The sequence below is a fragment of the Nelumbo nucifera genome, chromosome 4, assembly GCF_055504915.1.
Source record: "Nelumbo nucifera cultivar China Antique chromosome 4, China Antique-T2T, whole genome shotgun sequence".
Lineage (NCBI taxonomy): Eukaryota > Viridiplantae > Streptophyta > Magnoliopsida > Proteales > Nelumbonaceae > Nelumbo > Nelumbo nucifera.
The window spans coordinates 82,077,806-82,100,769 of NC_142652.1; the positions used below are offsets into that span (position 1 = coordinate 82,077,806).

Below are 22,964 nucleotides of genomic sequence, written 5' to 3' on the forward strand. Positions count from 1 at the left end.
ATTTATCAATAGTTTATTTATATGAATTGTAAAATATCATGTGCTTAAAAATGCTGAGAAATGGTTGAAGAATTGAAATTTACACAAACCTTAACAAACCAACTCATTAACACTTAAAAATAATAATTTTAATGATTATTTATTTTTTAAATGTCATTAATGTTACAAACATTAATTTTAGTGATATATTAATTATTTTCTTTATTTTGAAATCTCCTGGTTGACACTTGGGCTGAGTTTGAAAGGAGTACAAATGCAAATGTGTAGAGTGCAAAACCTTATATTTTGTATGCATTTACGCTGTACATATTTGCATTTGTACTCTTTCCAAACCGAGCCTTAATGTTAAATACATGGTTTTCAAAACCGGGAACTGGTCACCTGACCGATTCGGTTTTTTCTCAAAACCGTTGATTTTGGTCAGCAAACCACTGAACCGGCTGATTAACCATTCGAACGGTTTTGACCATTTTTCAATTTTTTATTTCTTTTATTTTTATTCTTTTTGTCAAAACAGGTTGGCCGTTCGAGTCGAACAGTCGGACCGCTCGAACCAGTAACCGGAACCCTGACTGGTTCGGTCACCGGTTCGGTTTTAAAAACCATGATTAAATATGCAAAATTGTCAAATATGCAAACTAGGCTCGAATCCTTGCAGTTAATATGATTTTTATGCGCCATTTTTAATATAAGGGCACCTAAGTGTTAATATGCAGGTTCGGAATGAAAATTCGATGGATGGAAACTTTCAAAATTCAAAAAGCTCAACTTGGGTTATGAACGCAACACCCAAAAGGCATGATATGCGCTCCAGCTTTTTTTGAAAATTTTACAAGTTCATCTGGAGCGTTAAGGATCTTGGACTGGATATAAGAATTGGATTCCCAAGGATAAACCATTCCAGTTCCAATTCCATGGATTTTGATTCCAATTCTGACTACAAATCAAATGAACCCCAAATATTTAGTATACAAACCGCCTATACACACCACCATACCAATACAACCTGTGTTTTCTTTTTTCTTTTTTTGGTAAGATCAGGAGTTTACAGTACATCCTGTGTTGGACGTAAGTTTTGGAATCCAACCTTCCGGCTGCATTTGTTTTGGGTGTAAACTTCATCAATGTAAAAATACATCGATAGGATTCAATACTGACGGATTTAAAATAAAGTGAACCGTTGGAACCTTTTTCAAGTGTGATAATCAAAATTAATGTATTTTTTATATTGATTATCGATGGAAAATTCAACTAATAGGCAATTTTCGATGAAAACCTTACACTGGAAACAAACGCATTAAAATACGGATTGAAGTGGAATCCATATTTACACTGAAAACAAATGCAGACAAGTAAGAACGGTAGTAGAGTTTTACGTCGATTGGCATTTACACAGCAAACAAACGCAGCCGAGAATTTAAAATCCACCCTCGAAAATGTAAATAACATGCAAAACAAATATTAGCGACCCATAACTATGAGGCTCTATACCAATACCACCCACCTAGGCACTGTTTTCAGTACTTACCAGCCTCCAGGTGCCTTCTCTGACCAAGTTCGGAACAGGACAGGGGCATTAGCATTGATTGTTCTTGTCATACGATGCATCTTATAATTTTGGGGTCTCAGGACAGCAAACACAGGACCTCTATTTTTGCCACTCCACAACATAGTTTATTTCATATCCTCCGGGCAAAAAAAAAAAGATCCGAGGAAGCCAAAATGTCACGACACAGCAGTGTGACAGCCAAAGGATAGTTTAGTTTTCTGTTTTCGGGGCCACACTACAAGATTAAAGTCTGGTGGATTTACAGACTCACTCCAGGAGCATTATATCATTTTCTCATATATATTTTGGTTCAGTCATTGGAGGATGCACTTTATATGAAAGGGAACATCCGACCAGTGGGATGAACTGGCTGATAGGAAGAATTCTCTGCCCGACCTTGTGAAGACCTCTCAGATCCATGCCTCTGCCAAAAGCTACTAGTCCTGCTGCCAGAATCTGACCCACCAGCAGCCTGATGGAATGGCCCCCACCAACTCGACTCTCTGTCTACAGGGATCAATGGGAATGGAGCAAATCGATCCCTTTCCCATGCATAAAAACGACTCCTTACTGGATTCTCTGCTTCTTGGAGGTTCCGGCTAGATGACCCCGAAGGTGGAAAGACATAGAAGGCACCTGTATGATCAGAGGATGAGGCCAGGGGTCCCACAGGAGCCAAGCCCCTTGGGCCACTGGATCTCCTAACACCTGAAAAGATGGGTCCACGCATGCCTGGTGTGCTGCTAGACTGCTGCTGTTGATGGTATGCATGGAGACCCTGTACCCTATCATGAGCCCTAGCACTGCTGCCAGAATAAGGAGGAATCAAAGAAACAACCGAGCTCCCAGCTCTGGGACCTGACCTGCAATGAAGGTACATGCAATGTTAAAATTTTGAAGCATAAAAGGGATGATACATGTAGTCTATTAAGAAAAACGCATTTGGGGTAGGGGATATAATAAGCCTTGGGAAAGTGCTCTGTAATGAAAACTCCAAAAAAAGGGGTACTGATTTCAGTGAGGCATAATATAGAAAGTACTTTCAGGCAGCATAAGAATTCTTCCAAACAAAAGGAAGCTGTTCTGCTATTTTGCTATTCATGCTGTAATTCTAGGTCATTAAATAGAGTACCTCTAAGCCATTCTGTTATCATACTTCCTAGTAGCAAAAGGAAACTCAAATGAGACCTTTTTTATTTTCAACTGTCAACACTTACCCATGACCAAGAAGGAATGGGTGCACAAAAGATCCTGACCTTGGCAGGCCTTCAGTGTCACCCCTTGTAGATCTCAGAGTTGAAGAATGAACTGAAGCTTGATCAGCACCAGCCATGCGACTGCTAGTTGGAGAGAAGGGAGGGGAATGGTGATCCCAGCTGTGGTACTGAATATCCACAGTTGGAAGACCATGAGAAACAGACATATCACTGGGCCCAGAGAGGCTATTCCAGTGATGATTGAAATTAGGACCATCACCTATGCTCTCATTAGAGCTTGAGGTAGAGGGTTGAAGCGGTTGGAAGTAGGCAACATATGGGCATGAATGGGCAGCAGCAGATGATGCAGCGGTGTGATCAGCAAAGATAGCATGGTGTCCCAATAGGTCATGATCTGCATTAGAAGAAATTTATTGTGATATTTAGATGAGGTCACAACTGAGTTTGTAAATAAAATTGAATAAATAATTGCTGGTTCACTAAAAGAGGGAGTAACTTACATGCAGTGGATGGAGATTCCCCCTCCCTGCAAATTTTAGAACACATCAAAATGTCAGAGAACCAGCAATAACAGATACCTTTCTAATTCAGCAAGTGGTTGCAGTTCAGTTTGTTTCAGTTCAAGGCCAGTTGTTTCAAACCAACATCTTAAAATTGATACTGAAATTTGTTATTTTGATCTGCCTTATTCAAAAAAATATTATACTATGTTAAAAATAGTGACACCACATGTGAAACCTAAGGTAGCAAGGTGTTTAATATCATGTCACCCCACAAGTGGTTCCCTGATTATGCTTGAACTTTGTTTTACAGCCTCAATATGAAAGCAGCATTTTCAAAAGGTGCACGCCTGGTACGCCTTGCGCTTCAGCCCAGGCATGCACCTTCTGAAAATCTGTAATTCTTTCTGTTTTTTGTGTTTAGCAGCCGGGCCAGGGATCTGCTCCTGGACCCCCAACCAAGCCCCTTGAGGCAAAGCCCAAACAAGTCCATATCAAGGTCTTAAATTCATAATCCCTATAAAAAAAAAGGTTTTTAAGTGTCTTTTATAAATATCTTTTATTAGGTTGAATGAATGAGCAGCATTAGCAAATATGGGGTTTTCAGAGCTATTTGAAGACATCACATTAGCTATTTAAAGTAATGTAATTGGGAAGAAAATAAAGAGATTAAGAGTTTACATGCTTGAATATGTTTTATATGTTATGCTTGATTTTATTTTTAAATTTAAAGGCATTAAGAGTTTACATTAGCAATTTGGAATTATGCTTGATTTTTTTTTTTTGTATTAATCACTGTCTGACACCCCCATAGGGGTCATTACTCTTTTAAGCGAACAGTACAACATCACATCAACAGCTCTTTTCTTACAGAGATGATAATAGCGGGATTCGTAACCACACCACCACTGGGACAATTCATACAGCACACCAACTGGGCTACCCCTCAGTAGTCAGTACATGATGTTTGTTTTAGCAAAATTTTCATTTTGCAGTTTTTTGAATTTTATTGGCTTTTTTTTTTTGCATTTTTGCACCTTGCTTCAAAAAGGCGTACGCCTCACCTTGCGCCTTGCAGCTCGGGCACAAAATGGCCCTTGCGATTTTTCTGCGCCTTGCACTTCTAAAACATTGAGAAAACTAAAAGTTGTGTATAGGTACTGCCAGTGATTTAAAAGGCATGCCGCAGGTGCACAGGCAAGGCACATTTAAGGTATGTGCCTCCCCTAGGCCCCAGGCAGAGCACCTTCAAAAGGTGTGTGCCTTTTCAAAATTTGCGCATTTGTTTCTTTTCAAAAGGCAGCTGGTCTAGGGGCAAAGCCCTAGGCCTCCCTACCAAGTTCATCGAGCAAGCCCAAATAAGTCCATGTAAAGGGCTTCCCAATTGGCCCCAAGGAGCTTGGTACAAAAGGCAGCTCATAGAATCAAGAATGCAAAATGTTTAACATCACATTAGCTATATGAAATAATGCAATTGGGAAAATAATATAGAGCTTGAAAGTTTTACATGCTTGAATATGTTTTATATGTTATACCAACCGAGGGCTGACTCGTTGGTGTGTTAGCTGGTTTTTTCCAGCATTGACGCGGAATCAAATCCCGCAACCAGCACTTTGGGGAAAAGGGGTCAGGTTGTTAATGGTGCATAGCACCAAATACCAAAAAAAAAATATGTTTTATATGTTATGTTTGATTTTATTTTTAAATTCTCATTTGGAATATGTTTTACATTGTTATGTTTATGTATTTTAATTGAAGATAACAGTCTTGTTTAAACATTTATTTTAAAATTTAAAATTATATCTTTAATTAATATTTTATTTTGCATTTTTGTGCCTTGCTTTAAAAAGCCACATGCCATGCTTTCTCCTTGTGCTTTTAAAACACTAACGTGCACATTCAATGAAGAAAGGTGTAATTACCACCAAAATTGCTAAATCATTTTCTAATTGAACTAGAGGGTAGATCACATAAAACTAAAGCTTATCATGCCTCGAGTGTACATTGAAAGTTAAAAAGTCCAGGAATGCTAGGTCTGGTCACCCCCATGTGCTGGGTGGAAGAAATTAAATTTTGATCGTAGCTGTATGGGCAATCCTGGCCCATCGGGAATTAGTGGGGTAATTAGAGAAGAAAATGGAAACATCCTAGCATTGTATTCAGATCCTTTCAGCAAGGTGATGTGGTGAGATCAGAATCATTGGCAGCAGTTTATGGGGTGAAGGCTAAAGAAATGGGGATTGAGAGACTAATCATTGAAGGGGATTCAAACATAGTTGTGGGCTGGCTGAAAGAGGAGGAAGGGGTAATTTGGCAGCTAAGGAATGAATTCAGACGCTTCAAACAACTTTCTGGAGATATGCTCATCCAAATAAGATGGATTAGAAGATCTGCAAACAGCATGGCAGATGGCCTAGCTAAACAAGGAATTCAGAGACAAACATGTTTTGGGCTCATATCTAAATTCGGGATGGCTTTTTGGGTTTGATGTTTTTCTTTTTCACAACCACTTGTTGTATCTTTCTAGTCTAAATCAATGAATTAATTTTTCTGTTGCTGATCAAAAAATAAAAAAATTATTCACGATTAGGACTCCAATTGCTGGAAAATGAGAAGCACTAAATCACTTCATCAGCCTAAGGTACTTCCTAACTCACTTTACTCATCTAATCAGAGAAAGCTCTGTTTTATGGGCGAGAAGCCCAGTTATAAAATTATGTGGTCCAATGCAGAACGATCTCTATGAAGCGAGAACTAATCAATTTGTAGCCTTTGACCCCCCCCCCCCCACAACTACAGGGACTCTTGGTCCATCCAGATCAAGTTCTCAAACCAAGGTTGCCAAATTCTATCAAGCATGGAGATCCAATGAGCAACTGGATTCATTTTTTGTGTAGCAGGTCCCCATGTCATTGCAATTTGTAAACAACTTGATATACCAAAATTAATCCTTCTTTTACTGATCCAATAATAAATAAACAATATAAAACCAATCATCTTTCTGGTATATATCAACACCTATGTTCTCAATCTTGGCAAATGGATCACCAGAAGCTTATTTTGCACAGCAAAAGGAATTGAGGCAGGGTGAAGCTATAAGCTACTTGGTGAAACAGGCTGAACAGGGAAGATGGATAGAGGGGTTTAAGGTATGTGAATATAGCCCTTCAATTGCTCTTTTTCAGTTTGTGGATTACTCCATTTTATTTTACTAGGGTTCACCATTAAGACATGCTTTTTCTTCAGATATTTGTTCATTTTCCTCTGGGGCCACCACCTCTAGGGTTTTTTTTTCATTGAAGCCAAAGGCCACCTCTAAAGGACACAAATTTACACGACAGTTGGGGCTTATCTCTCAAAGGAGAGTTATTGTGCACTCTCAAATCTTCCAGTCTACTTCCTACCCTTGTTTGTAATGTCTGCCTCAATGGTTGATACTAGTTTGTGGTAAGAAGAAAACTTTATTAAAGAAAAGAAGATAACATCAACATTGAAGAAATTTTACCAAATAATACTTATTAATACCAAAATTAATACAACACGCCCATAACAAAGTTTTTCTTATAAACCCTCGAGTAACCAATGCAACTAACATTTCTTCCCAGCAACTAACCACCCATAACAAAATTAATACAACCAATGCAACTAACCACAAAGAGGCTTCAATCCTCAAGAGTAATGGGGTCACCTCATACCCTGCTCTATTGTCCCTTCCAACCACATTTCTTACCAGCAACAGATATAATGATTTAGCTGTAAATTTTCCATCAGAACATTCATTCTGACATTCATTGGGCATACTACTCTTAACTTTGGATACTTCCAGCTTTGCAAGTAAAGCAATTCATTCCTCAACTTCTCTATCCAGCAAGGGGCATCTATATTTTGGACAGAACACTACTCAATCACCTCTTTTCTCAAAAAATTAACTGTTACCTCTTTAGAACTTACTCCATACACTAGAACATAAATAACATGATATCATAAGCTGCATAGACTAAATGATACTTTGAAGAAGATTAGGTGGGAATCTTTGTGGGATGATCTAAATGATGAGAAGAGATTCCATCTTGTAGCATGGAAAAGGATATCTTGCTCTAAAGAAGGGGCATGGCCGCACAGGAGTGGAACACCAAGGATGATGAGCAAACCCTGGCTTCAAAAATAGCCGGGGAGATTTGAGGCGGAAAGAGAACTTGTGGAGAAAACATGGGCAAAATTCCATGGGGTTGGAATTGGTACCTGTTTGGTGCACCTATGACTCAAACTTATAGAGAATAGATGAATTTATTCAGTATATCACTTTTAAAGTGGGCAAAGGGCAGTTCATGCATGGCTAACTGATAGACCCCAAGCTCAGTATACTCGGGCCTGCTTAACTTGGCTCTAATTAGGAATGCTTCAACTGAAGACTGCTGAGCAAAAATGTTGTTTGAATACCATGTTTAATTGTTTACAAGTGATTACAAGGATGATTCCTTTGCCAGTTTATTGGGAGACCTCAACCAAACACATACAAATCCAAGAACATCAGATTAGAGATTGTGGAAGTTAAGTAGTTTGGATAAGTTTTTTTGTCAGCTCTTTATTTGCGGGTTTGGAATTTTCAGGTATGGATCCTTGCCCCTGGAACTGGCTTTTGAGAGTACAAATGCGCTTTTTTTGAAACAGTATAATGGAGGTGACAGAAATGTAAATTTTGAGGATAGGATCAGAAACGAACTTATTTGAAGGAACCTAGGAGCAGCTCCAATAATGGTTTGGGCACATACAGAGGAGACCATCTACAGTACCAGTAAGAAGTAATTTGTTACAAGTTGAAGGGATTAAAGAGCTAGAGGCATATCAAAAAAGACATGATCTAAAGTAGGGAGAAATAGTTTAAGGGTCCATAAATCTAACTATGAATATGGCACCTGAACAGAATAGAATGGCGGAGCAGGAACCAAGTAGCCAACCCTATATAGTTGGAATAAGGCTTAGATGATGATGACATTTTTTAACTGGCTACACAACAGAGATAGCCCTGCCCATAAATTCCAATACACCTCCAAACGACCAAACCCCGGTTAAGACAGGATATGATCCCAAGTCGCCAGGAGAGCAGACATGCCTTCTAAAATTTCTTTCTTCTTGACGTGAATAGAGTTCTCACCATTGACCATCTCATTAATAAAGGAATGATCATTGATAACGAGTATATGGCGGTTTTGGATATCGAGACAGTTGAATGCCTACTAATCCATTGCTAGGTAGACTAGGATTTCAAGTCACTTTCTACAACTGTTCAAAGCAGGCCTGGAGGGCTCCATAGTACTTGTCAATGCTGATTTCATCTTTGCAAACCAAAGGTTTCAGCACTAGAGGCTGAAGTTTGTGTTATCTCATTATCTCGCATCCCTTATGGTGGGAGAGAAATAGAAGAAATTTTGATAATAAGAAGCCTTTAGTTGGGATTGTAGTTGGTCAATTAAGTAGAAGGCATAATGAAAAGATGGGTAAGCCTTTTCACTGCTTTAGAAGGTCTTAAGGTAGCACTTTAAGGACCACTGTGATCAGGTCATTTTGACCCATTTTTTGTTAATGTAGTTTAAGAATTTGATGTCTCTCTTGTGTTGTGTCTCTATCATGCTTTTGTACATGCTTCGGCTTCGAGGGAAGTTGTCCCTCTTTTCCATATAATGAAATTCATTATTTAGTAAAAAATCAATCAATCTTTGTACTATTGCATGACACATGGAACAAATGATTGGAGACTCAACAGGGAGCAAAGAACCAGGGCAATAATAGAGATAGAGCAATGGTGTTGACAGATCTGAGCATATGGTTGAGCAATATGGGTCCAATTGAGTAACTGATCTTCCTCTCATGCATGCTATTGTCTGGATTTTAAGCTGGCTTATACATTTAATACAGAACATACCAAGTAACACTTCAGGAAAAACATTAACAGAAAGCAGGGAACAATCAAAAGTGATGACCAAAAAGATATACCAATTCAACCATTTCCTGTCATGGGATTCAATTATTATCTGTAAGGGAGATAGATTGAAGAGAATTTTGTTAATAAAATTAGACCAAAATGTTAAGTGGAAGTGTAGTTTGGAGTGTTGCATGCCACACAAATACTACTTAATCTAAAAGAAGATGGTTACAGGTCATAGTTGTGAAGATGATATAGGGCACCTATGCAACAAAGTGTTGAGAGTTGGAGAGCTTTATACCATGCCATATTTGCAAACATGTTAGACGTTCACTTAGACAAGAAAAAGGGCAAGACAAGACACCTTAATGTTCTATACCATGTTGTGCTTCATTTGTGCTCTACTTCATGTGCTTGGACTAAATATAGGGGTGCAAGTCAGGATGGGTTAGGACGGGTTGAGGTCAACCTTAATCATAACCCAATCTGACTTTTTTGGGTTGAATTAAAATCAGGTTGGGTTCAGGATGACTTGGTTTTTTCACTTCATCTTGCTAAGGCATAGAAGGGTTCCTAAAAGCAGGGCCATAGCCAAGCTCATGCTTGTGTGTGAATCCCGAGGAAAAGGGTGGGAGCCCTAATCCCAGAATCTCCATGATGACACATGGTGAAACCTACTCGTGAACCCTCTGCCTCAAATCTGACCAACTAACAGACTTTTCCGCTTTGGGAAAAGTCTCCTTTCCCATTAAGTGACTTCCTATTCTGTTAGAGGAGATTCGAAGCTCTCCTCATGCATCCATTACCAAGACCTTACGTAAGCCCTACTCGACCAAGCCTTCAGCCTCCATTAAAGCTTCCTTACAACTCTCTGCAAGTCTACCCCCCCCCCCCTCTCAAGCCATCTACCGTCTTTTGGGTAGACCTATACTGCTGCCTTACCTCCCTGCTCACACCCAAATTGTTAATTCTTCCCAACTCTTTGAATAAGAAAATCACAAATTGACGTCAGCCAGAAGATCATAGCCAAGAAAAATAAAGCTGTTTTTGAGGATTTGCCTATGTTAGAGCATAATGATTTACCTAACTTTTTTAAATTGACCATGTTGCCATACCCAAAAACTTCACTTTTTCTAGGATTGATCTTTTATCTATGAAATCATAAAAAAGTGTACATCTTAGGTATCTCAATTCTTCACAGAGGCCGCACAAAAGAATATGCATCATAGAAAAGAGGAGCTGCAGTATGAGGGAACTCCTAGCCTCCGAAAAAGGCCTTAGTCTTTTCTTCTTTGGCAATAACATTGAACAAAATAGCTTGGTTACTAATAGTAGAGAAAAGACAAAGGAACCCTACTCCAGAAGAGAATCAAGAGCAAGGGACACTACAAACAGCATCTGCTACCCATATAAACAATAAAAATAGAGTATGCTAGCCTCTCCGCTGAGCATGAGGATCTTCCCTCTCCCTTCATAGCCCTTTTCATCAACATAACAAAAATCAAGAATTTTATTAAAAAGATCAAGATTGAAAACAACCTCACTTTGACAAAATATTATGAGGATGGGGGACAAGTACACAATAGTGAATTGACTAAAAAACCAAATGTAATCCCATGAGCATTATATCCAAAGCTTCAGTAATTAGGATAACTAAGAATCTGATGATAGAATCTCCTTGACATGCCTAGCTTCTAAGAAATCCTGTGGACGTCCCATTAACCAATGTAGAAAATGAGTCTCTAGGGACACATTTCAATCCAATTCCTCCAATGGCACCAAAACCCATCTTATGCACCTCCAAATCACAAGGCCAAGCTTTCTTCTCCTGAATATAACTGCATTATAAAAGCCCAACTGTTGAAATGTATATTCAATTTGGATGATGTAATTATGGTCATTGGATGTCATAGTCATACTCAGACTACCATGAAGATTGAAGAGCAAAGACATAATACATGCAGCATGGAGAAGCTTTTGCACAAGGAGGAAGAAATGATAAAAACAAGGAACTGATCACAAGATAGTTACAACCAGGATTGTTTACAGACATTCATCTTAAAAATAGTAGCATAAAATAACCATATATAAGCTTACAACTGGCAGATCATGCTTACTCAAAAGATGAAGGAACTCGAGCCAATCCACTAAAAGGGCACCAATGAACTCCAAATGGCTGAAAAGAGACACTCATAAACCAAGGAAGGATATCAGAAAGGTGGTAAATGATGGAAATTATGCATACAGTTATGCATAAATGTTTTGAATCTTTTGATAAACAACTGCAAGAAAACAAGTCCAAATTGCAAGAGGATATTTAATAGATTCAGTACTGAAAAGAAAAGAAATTAACTAGTTAACATTTTCTTTTTGATCAGTAAGAAAAAGGTTAATTATATTAATATATGAAAAACAAATTACAGTAAATGGGGTGTCCAGTCACCCAAAATTACAGAAGCCAGAAAACAATGCCCAAGAACAAAATTACAATAAAGCCCAAAAAAAATAGTTAACATTTCATTCCATGTAATCTTTTCAGAGTATATTTATAGTCCAAAGAATGGGAGGAAAAAAACAAGCATACTACAGCTTAAAGAAAAACAAAAAAGGGGGAATAAGTATTAGGAACATAGGAACCTAAAACTACTACTCGCCATAAGAGCAAGTCAGCAACCTTAATTTCCCCGATTAACACACACAACAAACAGAAAGCAAGTAGAAAATCAAGGAGAATTAATATGGAATTGTTTCTTTCTTCTTTAGAGATGTGTATGATTTTCCACACCAAATGCATTGACATAATTCACATGGTCAAGCTAATTGGCATGAAAAAGGCATTACCCAATGTTGGTCTCAGTTATCTGGGTAATGATCAAAGGTTCAAAATTTCTTCCATTATTACAAATTACATTTCTTTTTGAAGATGAGTATGTAATATACTAAGAGCAGCTATTAGACAAACATGTAGAAGTGAAAGGCTAAGGTAAAACCTGACCACAAATATACCATATCTATGGTACAGAAAAATATTGGCCAAGATTTTTTTTTTTTTTTTTTGAAGAAAGTAAAGTATTGTATTGCAAAAGAAACCCAATTACATCAGCCCATGTACTGAGAACCTGTACATTGGGAATTTACAAAAAGAACTGAGAAATCAGATAAAAAAAAGTCCAGCTTGCACAAAAGGAAAAAGCTGAACACCAATGAAAGCTCTCTGTACATTTAACCAGGAAAAGAGAAAACCTATGATAATTATCCTTACAAACTAGAAAAAACTGTGAAGTTTTAAGATTTTTGAAAGAAAGAGGAATCAATAATTACTGAACAGAGTGGAATGGTGGTATAGGATTCTGATCCCATAATAGTTGGGACAAGGCTTAGTTCAGTTGATCAATAACCAATAATTTTAATACCAAATAATATCTCAAAAAATGAAAACCTTTTTGTCCTCTTTTCTTTTATTTTGCTAAGCCTTCCTTTTCTATATGGCATTTTATGGCACAATATAAAATTTACAGCCACCCAAAGCTCACAAAGAAAACTGAAGAAAATGTAATTTGTAATGTGCAGAACATAAAATTTCAGTGAGCAATCCATTATGTAACTATTCTGGTAAGCAAAAATAATAATGGCCCAAGAAGAAATGTGGATTAATGCAAACCACCATTTTTATAGGTAAAAAGTATTAACTGATTAACTGAATTAAAGAGCTGCCCTCAAAACATGTGCAAGAGAGAGGAATCTGCACGACATATCCACAAGAAACAGAAAGGAAAACATCTGTTCAAGCGGCACTATGGGTCCATGTCATTCATATCCCCATTGTAGCAGATGGTTGCATAAAGAAGTTTTGGCGTAGTATGGTTGTATTAGATCTGCTCAGCCCCTTAGTTGTCAAGATTTGCAAAATCTCTCTAATTTAAGAACATGGAAGAATAAAATCTGCCTTGAACTATCCTTTTTCCTTAGATAGTAGTCATAATTAGTTGCCAAGTTCATTACAAGTACTTGTTATTTTCATTTTGACTTTAGTTAGGAATATATTCACTCACTCAGTAAGGAAAATGGAGAACAAGATTTAGGAAGTTTCCAAGTTTAACAGTTGACAAAAAAAAAGGATCTTATTCTATCATAGATCCTACAAGTATAGTTTGTATTCTAAATTTTAGAATAGACTGTATGGGAAACTTATTTATGAGCAGTCCAAGTCAATCCCATATCGTGGTTAAGTTAAGAGTACAATTTGGCCCAAAAAAGCTGCTCCCTAGTCACCCCTTGCTTTGTGAAATTATCTACCAATGCATACGCAAACTTGTTTACCCACTTGAAAGTGGCCTCAACCTCAGTTCTTAAACTTCTAATTTCCCTTATGACCTGTCTGAAAACCCATGGACCATCACTTTGTTTTACTAACCATCCCACCACCAAAATTGAATCACCTTCAACCCCTATCTTCTTTTTTTTTTTTTTTGATCAGCAACACAATTGATTCATTAAATTAAAAAGTCATGTACAAGAAGAAGTTGTGGGTAGACGAAAAGTCCACAGAAAACCCACCAACTACAACACAGACCCAAGATATCTGTTTTTCTTTTTTTTTTTTATTCAGCAACACAGAATTGATTCATTAAATTAAAAAGTCATGTACAAGAAGAAGCTGTGGGTAGATGAAAAGTCCACAGAAAACCCACCAACTACAACACAGACCCAAGAATTACCCAACAAACAAAGCCACTAGATACAAAAAGCCCCAAAAATAGCCCAAAGGAAGCTCCACTAACTATATCATAGCCCAGAACATGGATTATCTTTGAACTCCTTGCTTAGCTAGACCATCAGCCATGCTGTTAGCTGATCTTCTAATCCATCTTATTTGAATTGCCATGACTTTAGAAACCTGATTAAAGCGCCCGAGCTCATTCCTTAGCCTCCAGATTGCTCCTTCCCCTTTCTTCATCCAGTTTACAACAATTTTTGAGTCCCCTTCCATAATCAGCCTATTAATCCCCAGCTCTTGAGCTTTCTCAACACCATATACTGCTGCCTTCAGTTCTGATCTCACCACATCACCATGCTGAATAGGACCTGAGAACATGGCTATCATATTTCCATTCTCTTCCCATATTACCCCACCAATACCTGATGGGCCAGGGTTTCCCAAACAACTACCATCAAAATTTAGTTTCTTCCGCCCAACATCCAGAGGGAACCAAAATTCATTTACAATCAATCTTCTAGAGGCAGTGTTTGCAATTGTTCCCCATGATCTGAAGAAGTCTTCTGTCTTAAAATCAGCAAACGAATTTAAAGTTTTCACCCGATGTGCCACCCTTAAAGTTACCACTTCAATCACAGCTTCTCTGCTTCTTCCCTTATCATCAAATATCCTCATATTTCTTTCTTCCCTTTTTTTTTTTTTGATCAATAACAATGAATTCCATTAAGGTTAAAGAAGAAGTATACATATACAAACAAAGGGAGGTAAGCTATCTTAACTCCCAAATTGTCCAAGCCACTGCTGCTCTAGTGCATCTTTCCATAACTTTGCCTCTCCTTTTAGAGCACCTGAATGTGTGAGAACTAAAAAGGTCTTCCAGATTAGCAGGAGGAATCCATCTGTATCCAAACAGAAAGGAAAACCACTCCCAAATAAAGTTAGCAAAGGGACAGGAGATAAAGAGATGAAAGGCAGTCACACCACTCAGCTTACATAAGGAGCATCAATTTGGGGAACAAGCACCAATTTGATCTTTTTCTCTGAAGCAGGTCACAGGTGTTAATGGAACCATGGAAAACTTCACAACAGAGCATTGAGAGCCCAAACTCTAGAATCAGAAGCACTATCCCCCAAGACCATTGAGTTCAGCAAGTTAACCAAGGCAGAGACACTAGAAATTTCAGATTCTCTTAGATTTCTAGTAAGACCCAAATTCCAACTCAAGTTTGAAAAAGAAGAGGATTGAGCTGATAAAATCACTAATAGGTTTTCCCTTTGAGGCTAGAAAGAGTAAAGAGGGAAGGGAAGACCTCTGACAAGGAGGAATCGCCAACCCATATGTCCTCCAAGAATTTGATTTTCTGACCCAAAGCCAAGTCATACCTTATGTGGGGAAGAAACAAAGGAAGAATGTCATGGATAAGGATAGACTTCCATGGAGCAGCCAACATAGCTCTATGCAAGCAGCCCGCATCCCAGCCGTTAATTGACAACCCATGGATGCTTTGGGGAACCTCCAAAGCCATTTACTCAGCAAAGCCACATTCTTCAGTTTCGCATTTCCAATTCCCAATCCCCTTTCACCTTTCAATTGCCTCACCATGTCCCACCTAATCAGATGATCTTTTTTCCCTTCCCCAGGCTCCCACAAAAAATCCCTCATAATTTTCTCAATTCTTTTTATCACAGTTTGGGGCATCCTAAAAACCGACATGTAATAGATTGGAAGATTCGCCAAGGTGGACTTGACCAATGTGATTCTCCCTCCCAAAGAAATATAACTCTTCTTCCAACTTGCCAATCATTTTTAAAATCTTTCTACCGCTAGATTCCAAAAGCTAACCGATATAGGGTTTCCACCAAGGGGCAATCCCAAATAACACAAAGGCCAATCTCCAGTCTCACAACCCAAACAAACAGCCAAAGCTCTCAAGTCACTCTCTTCCAAATTAATACCAGCCACTAGACTCTTAAACCAATTGATTTTCAAATTGGAGATCCTTTCAAACAAGTTCACAACTAACTTCAAGTTTTCCACATCTTCTCGGCTCTTCCCATCACAGAAAATCAGAGTATCATCTATAAACTGCAAGTATGAGACCAAAACTCTATCTCTCCCTACTGACCAGCCTTTAATCAATTGCATGGAGTTAGCCTTTGAAATCAACTTACTCAAGACCTCAGCCACCAAAGTAAATAGAAAGGGAGAGAGAGGATCTCTTTGTCTAAGGCCTCTAACCCCTTCAATGAAATCAATTGCAATGCCATTCACTAGAACAAAATAGTGACTTGTTTGCAGGCATCCATTTATCCATTTACATTATAAATCCCCAAAGCCACACCTTCTCATAATGTTAATCAAAAAGTCCCAATCCACAAGATCATATGCTTTCTCCAGGTCCAATTTAATTGCCACTCCCTTCCTCTTCAACCTTTTTTGAGCCTCCAAACATTCACTTGCAATGAATCTGTTGTTCCAATTGGTCCAGAATAAAGTGTCAGTATTACTCCCCTACTATCTCTGAAAATTCCCCTTACTAATGCCCAATAACCAATTCTGCCAATCACTTCATTGACCAACTCTTCCACACATCTCAATCTTTGGGGAAGATTCTATTGTTTCTGTCCACCCAAATTGTCCAGATGATGGCTGCAGGTACAAGCTGCCAGAAGATCTTCCCCTTGGCAGAACAACTAGTTCTGTGCCAAGCCCTTAGAAGATCCAACAGGGTACAAGGCAAAACCCATGGCAGATTTGCAGCACCAAGAAAATAATGCCAGATTTTATGAGCTAACTGGCAATGCAGAAATAGGTGGTTAGCACTCTCCACAGCCTGGTTATAGAGTTCACAGTTCTGGTCAGCTATTTGTACCCCTCTAGATTACAGGGAAGTCTTGTTGAGGCATTTCTCTAATGTGGCCAACCATAGCAACAAACCCACCTTGGATGGGATTAATGAATTCCATATATCACAGAAGAGGGGAACAATGTATTGCAGGTGCTGCTAAGAGAATTTGCAAAAGACTTAAAAAAAAGAGACCACTTGTTATGGACACATTCGTGGGGAAGAAGTACCGCCGCCGGCAGCAGCAGTAACGTGGGACCCTCATCAGATTATCTAGCTAGCCACAGTTCATCTTACCTTATCCTTATCTTATCTGCTTTCTTACTCTTATCTTATCTGTAAGCAGTTTAGTTAGTCTTATCTAGGAGTCTTAACTATCTTATCTGTAAGCAGTTTAGTTAGTCTTATCTAGGAGTCTTATCTATCTTATCTGTAACCAGTTTAGTTAGTCTTATCTAGGAGTCTTATCTATCTTATCTGTAAGCAGTTTAGTTATCAAGGAGTCTTCCTACAAGGAGGACTCTTACCTCTTGTAATCTCCTATTTAAGGAGCTGAAATTATTGAATAATAACATAAAATTTCCAGTCAAGAAAGAGAGTAAAAGGAGAATTCGGTGATCTCTTGGACAAATCACCCTCTAGGATGCCAAGATAGGTTCGGTTAGGAAGGAGAGGAACAAGGGAAAACAGGAGCTTTTCCCCGTGGACCGACCCGTGACGAGATCCTATTCCCGGGCCCATAACACCACTCTTATCCCATTTACAGCACAACTCATCATCACAATCTGGTCTCAAAATCTGGTTCTATAGCCTCCAAAACAAGTCTCTAACAGGTAAGCTAATTCCTAGTCATGCAGCTGTCTTCTCAATTTAGGGGAGTTTCCATCAAAGTTTAATTTAATTCTATTGTGGCTAGGAAAGCCACATAACTTGCACTGCCAACTCCAGTGTAGAAGAAGCTACTATTGCTCCCCATCCTCTGATGAAATCAGCCATAGAATAATCATTGAAGCCTCCAACCATTACTGGGTACCAACTCTTTATAGGCCCTCTAGGTGCTTAAATCATGATTGTCAAGGAATTGCTTGGGCAAATAGGCAAATAGACACCCGTGGTTGAGATCCCTGCCTAAATGCCTTGACTTATCACCAACAAGGTAGCTGCATGCTTAGGCAAGCAAAATGACAAGGCGAGCACCTTATACTATCATTCATATTGCTATGTCTTACTAACATGTGTATTAATAATTCGAGCATATGCTATATATATCATTTATAGTTTGTTTTATAATTTTAATATTGAAACTTAAAAGACCAAAGGGTTTGAGAAGAGAAAGAGAAAGAAAGAATAGAAGTACAAAGACATTTCCTTTTTTTGTTTCTCCTACTCTCTCTCTCACAAAATAAAACAGTAGCATTATCCTTGTTCTCTTTCTCTTTTATTTTCTATCTTAAATTTGTATCATATAAAATTATAGCCTCCATTAGTTGCTAATTGATGTGAAATTGCCTATTAAATAATTATTACATTAGTATTATTTTTGAAAATATTGAAATTAATTTATTTAAAAATGTTTTTATCTATTTTATATGATAATTTGCCGTGTTTTAGGAAACTAATGTTCTTAACAATGATAATTGCTATTATTTCAATTAATATGCATGATATATAAAAACTAGGGAGCTAGACAAAATTTAGCTCTTTATTTTATAAAATTCTAATTGCCTAGGTGCCCCACTGTCACCCAAAACTATGGTGCTTATTCCTAGAGAGCATGGAGTACTGACTCCTAGGTTACTCTTAGGCCCCGTTTGGTTCATGGGAATAGGGGTCTGGAACCGAAACCGGAATGGGCTATTCCGATTCCAACTGTTTGGTTGGGCGGAATCGGAATCCCATTTTTTTTATCAGTAAAAGGTGGAATCGGAATCCCATTCCCATTCCTGGTAGAATGGCATTCCCCCATTTGAGGGAATGGCCATTCCCTCCCCATCCCTTGGGAATGAAATTCCACTCCTGCTGATTCCAATTTCCATTCCCATTTCTATCTGAACCAAACAGACTATGGGAATAGATCATTCCGATTCCGACTGTGAAACAAACGGACCCTAACTTATTTCTTTTCTTATTCTACACATCTATTTAGATTCAGTTTACCATTGTCCTTGAACATCAGAGACCTAAGTTAGAATTTCTAGTGAAAGAAGGCAATGAATTAGGCCCTAGTTTGAAGAACATGAGATTTTGGTGCAAGCAAAGATTAAATAAACTGAATAAAAAGCTTTAAAAATTCCTGACAAGAACATAGACAATGTCTTTAAGCTGAGGCGCAAGAGAATTGCTAGTGAAAGAAGACAATGAATTTGGCCCTAGTTTCAAGAACATGAGGTTTTGGTGCAAGTGAAGATTAAGGAAACTGGATAGAAGCTTCAAAGATTCCTGACAAGAACATAGATGATGACTTTGAGCTGAGGCACATGCTGAGGCACACACTGGGCGAGGCATAGGCCTTGAAATGCACTTCATCAGTGCTCCTAGGTGCTCAGGCACACCTAGATAAATCACTGCAGGAGCTAGTTCCCATATCACATTGTGCATAAAAATAACCAAACAAGTTGCTTCCTAGATAACCGTTGTCTGACTAATGTGCCAGCGAAACCATTTATTGATCTGTTGACCCATTCGACCCCTTGCTTTCAAGATTTGCAGTCTCCTCTTTTGGGAACTGAGAAGAATAAAATTTGCCTGAGCTAACCTTGTGTTTGTTATTACCGATCAAAAAAAGAAACAAGTTTTGATAAGCAGTTGTCTTCTTTGTTATTTTCTATTTTGACTTTTGAGTTTAGTTAGGAATGTATTTAGTTGCTTCTAAGGACAAGAAGTCTTTGGAAGTTCCAAGTCAGTTTTAAAAGTTCAAAAATATAAGATACTATTTTAGATTTGGAGTTAAACAAAGCTCAGTCATTGGTCTACGAATACAAATAATATTCTAAATTTTGGAATGAAGTGAATGAAATACAAATTTATGAGCAGTGTTTGCTGCCTTGTTTGGTGTAGACAGTAGACATTCTTGAAGCTACTAGGTGATGACTCCTAATAGGCCCTCTAGGTGTTGACCACTAGAGAAGCCTAGGTTCTAACTCATAAACCATTCTATCATATCAATATTGTCAGACGCAAATCATACCAGATGGTCAAAACTATGAAATGGTTGAGCTTTCCAGGTCTCAGAATCTTTGACCATTTTTATAAGTTGATTGATGCAGGTTACATATGGCAAGCTTTCAAAACATTAATTCTGATGAATTTTGTGATTCTGATAATCAGTTTTGAGTTTGGATGTATTGAAATTGCAGGTACTAAATATTCATCAAAAAAATTTGCTGGTACTAAATCCTTTTTTGGGCTCAAATCCCATTCCAAGAAATGATTCTCTGAAGCTAAACAACATAGCTTCAAAAGAGAACGATTCTTTTACTCAAAATTCATTCCAAGAAATGATTCTCTGATGACATTGTATCTTATTTTTATTTTTCTTATTACTAAGCACAATGGCAAGACAAGATTTACGTAAATGACCCTAAGTAGTTGGTATTAAGGTTAAGATGAGTTGAGTTGGGTTAAATTCAAGTTCTTATTCTACAAATCTATTTACAATTGATGATTTTCCATTATCTCTACACATCAAATCTACAGTTTGATATTGTGAATCCTGTCCTGCATCATGTAACTAGCATCACACTCAAGGAATATTAGTATATGCAATTTATTGATTATTGCATTTGGGATAAATCACAGCAGACAACAAAAATGCAGATGTGACTGCATAAATTTTTCAACCATCATAAACAGATAACCAGAAGAAAAGTGGACCAATCAATAACAGGTTGTTATTTTACCATTTCAGAATAACTTAAATCATATAGATCCTCATCATGGGTCCAGTCATCCATGCTAAACTCAGCAAATGAACGGCACCCATTTGCATAAAGCCATTGACCTTTCTCAATTTTTCTGCAATTAGGGCACTGCATCATTCCCTTTGCATTGAATGCAGAACCAATGCAATCTGAAGCAAATCATAACACATAAAAGTAAGAAACATGATAAAGGGCATCCAAGAAGGCAAGAAGTGTCATACAACATATTCATTTTCCCAATAGAAGATTAAGAATGCAATATAAAATTCAGTGAATAGCAATGAGGCCATGATTGCAAGACAATCCACCAAAAAAATGGAAGGTTATGTTCAATGTGAGTCAACTTCCCAAGGATGAACAAAATCATGGACTGATTTCTTGATGAGATATCCAATATCGTGGCCTATAGCTAGGCAAAGACATTTGATTGAAAATTTTTTATACAGGAACCGACAAGGACCACAATCTACAACCTCCTCGGGTTGGAGCAACTCCAGGATGTAAAAGAGCTTCTCTCGCCCCAAATTGCCCAGATGGCACCAATGAGGATATTGTCCAAGCAAGCGTTCCTTTCTTACTAAGACAAGGCTGATAAAACATCCATCGTCGTCCCATAACTGCACCAACCCTTCCATTTACTTGGAAAATACCCCAGCACCAAGTTAAATTTTCTGAGAATGAGGATTTAACCAAGGTTATTCCGCCTCCACACGAGATGCCACTAATTTATAGAGAATTCTCAATGAAGTCAAGTCAATCTTAATTTCAAATATTTTTTGGCCCAGGATAGAATTTGAGAATCTGGACAAGGATAAAGTATCAGATGCAGTAATCTTAACACATATTATTGCCAAAATGCATTGACGATGAAACACATAGAAGGTTCACAGGTTTTTGCTTCACCTTCTTTTTCTAATTGTTTGACAGATAGTGATTGCACCAACAATTAGACCTTCCAATCTGATAGCCACAAATCAAGCCGTTATCATATGTCAATTTAGTTAACTGACTGGCTCTACCTGATATTGCCTGGACAACTTATTGTGGCATATATTCATTTTGATGCCCTAATATCCATGATGCGATACTAAGTAGAGATGTAAAGCTGGAACTTCAGACTAGAATGGTTTGATGGTAACAGTTTGCAATTGTTAAACCCTTCAATTTCAAATAGTTCCCAACTCCCAGTCTCCCATATATGTTGCATAAGCAATTCACCGTTAAAATAGCTTCAAAATTTTTGTACTTCTTAATAGAACCAAGTCTTACTGAGAATGTTGAAACAGTTTAGGGACCAAAGAGCAAGAGGTAATAGCGTTGGAGAATATTTTAGGAGCAAAATCCAGACAACCAATATGTGGATTGAGGAAAAATTTAACTCGCTAGTCTCAATCGGCATCACGATAAAAACTAAAACGTATGTTCGCTTCAACATGCACGCGAAACCCGTATATGTATCTCAACAGTTCATGAGTTGCAACGAAAACTATAATTCTCCTCAAAATAATCCGATCTTTTCTTACATACCGAGATGAAATTCATGCCCGCATTGCAGCTTCGCCCTCGATCTATCCCCGTTGTCCGTTACGGCCTCGAGGCAAATCGAGCATGAAACCGACGACGCACCCAACGAGAGCCCTCCACCGCCCCCGTCATCCAAAAGATCGGCATCTTCTGAGCCCATATCTTCGATCAAAACCCTAAATTGTGGGCGAAAACAATCAAAAAATCTCTGCTAAATTCCCCTCACAAACACGAAAATCCAGTAATCGTTTCCTCCGCATTAACAATTAAGGAAATTACCGAGAGCAGAAACCCCAAAATCCCTGAAAATCGAGCGAATCCTTAGCAGATTCGCAGATAAAATAAGAAGAGAGATCGTTCACAAAAGGGGGAAAAATCGGAAAGCCTCTCTCACCCTCCCACCCCTATCCTTTCCTTCGTTCGCTCTCCGACCCGTCGGATTGCGGCTTTAATTACGTACTTGTGTCCTACTGTCCTTTAATCGTCGGTGTCGATATACACACAATCTGGTCGCAGGATTGAGAAGCAGCCAGCATACGGTAGAGATTCAACGGCAATCTACGACTACGTATGTGGATGGATGGAGGTCAGACGGAGACGGTCTGAGTGGGGGAGGGTTTGGTGACGTTTTGGTGTCACGTGAACGTTAACGACGCCAGGCACTCGGCAGACTGTTTTGCTTAGGCAAAGGTTTTGGACTTTGAATTCCTGTCTGTATTGCTATTTTTCGCGTGGCAACCCATCTGGGGCCCACCGTTTTATCTATTT

The 22,964-nt window shown here is 38.3% G+C and overlaps 1 protein-coding gene and 1 long non-coding RNA gene across 2 annotated transcripts; one reads left to right on the forward strand and one right to left on the reverse strand.

The window, feature by feature from the left end:
• Positions 1-1,651: 1,651 nt before the first annotated feature.
• LOC104606172 (E3 ubiquitin-protein ligase RFI2-like) lies at positions 1,652-22,890 on the reverse strand. The gene is made up of 6 exons (XM_010271251.3): positions 22,200-22,890; positions 20,652-20,821; positions 11,307-11,365; positions 3,267-3,292; positions 2,767-3,160; positions 1,652-2,412 (listed from the first exon to the last, which is right to left on the reverse strand). The coding sequence occupies exons 1-6, from the start codon at positions 22,354-22,356 to the stop codon at positions 1,881-1,883; spliced, it is 1,338 nt and encodes a 445-aa protein (XP_010269553.1). The 5' UTR covers positions 22,357-22,890; the 3' UTR covers positions 1,652-1,880.
• LOC148800779 (uncharacterized) lies at positions 11,375-20,356 on the forward strand. The gene is made up of 2 exons (XR_016085439.1): positions 11,375-17,585; positions 20,109-20,356. It is a non-coding gene; the product is annotated as an uncharacterized LOC148800779 (long non-coding RNA).
• Positions 22,891-22,964: the final 74 nt, after the last annotated feature.

Excerpts from the sequence above, each read along its gene's own strand:
- LOC104606172 (XM_010271251.3), bottom strand. The coding sequence starts at position 22,356 with ATGGGCTCAGAAGATGCCGATCTTTTGGATGACGGGGGCGGTGGAGGG. Across the intron at positions 11,366-20,651 it reads ATTTAAGTTATTCTGAAATG|CCATTTGGAGTTCATTGGTG; the intron begins GTAAAATAACAA and ends GTCTCTTTTCAG. Across the intron at positions 2,413-2,766 it reads CCATTCCTTCTTGGTCATGG|GTCAGGTCCCAGAGCTGGGA; the intron begins GTAAGTGTTGAC and ends CCTTCATTGCAG.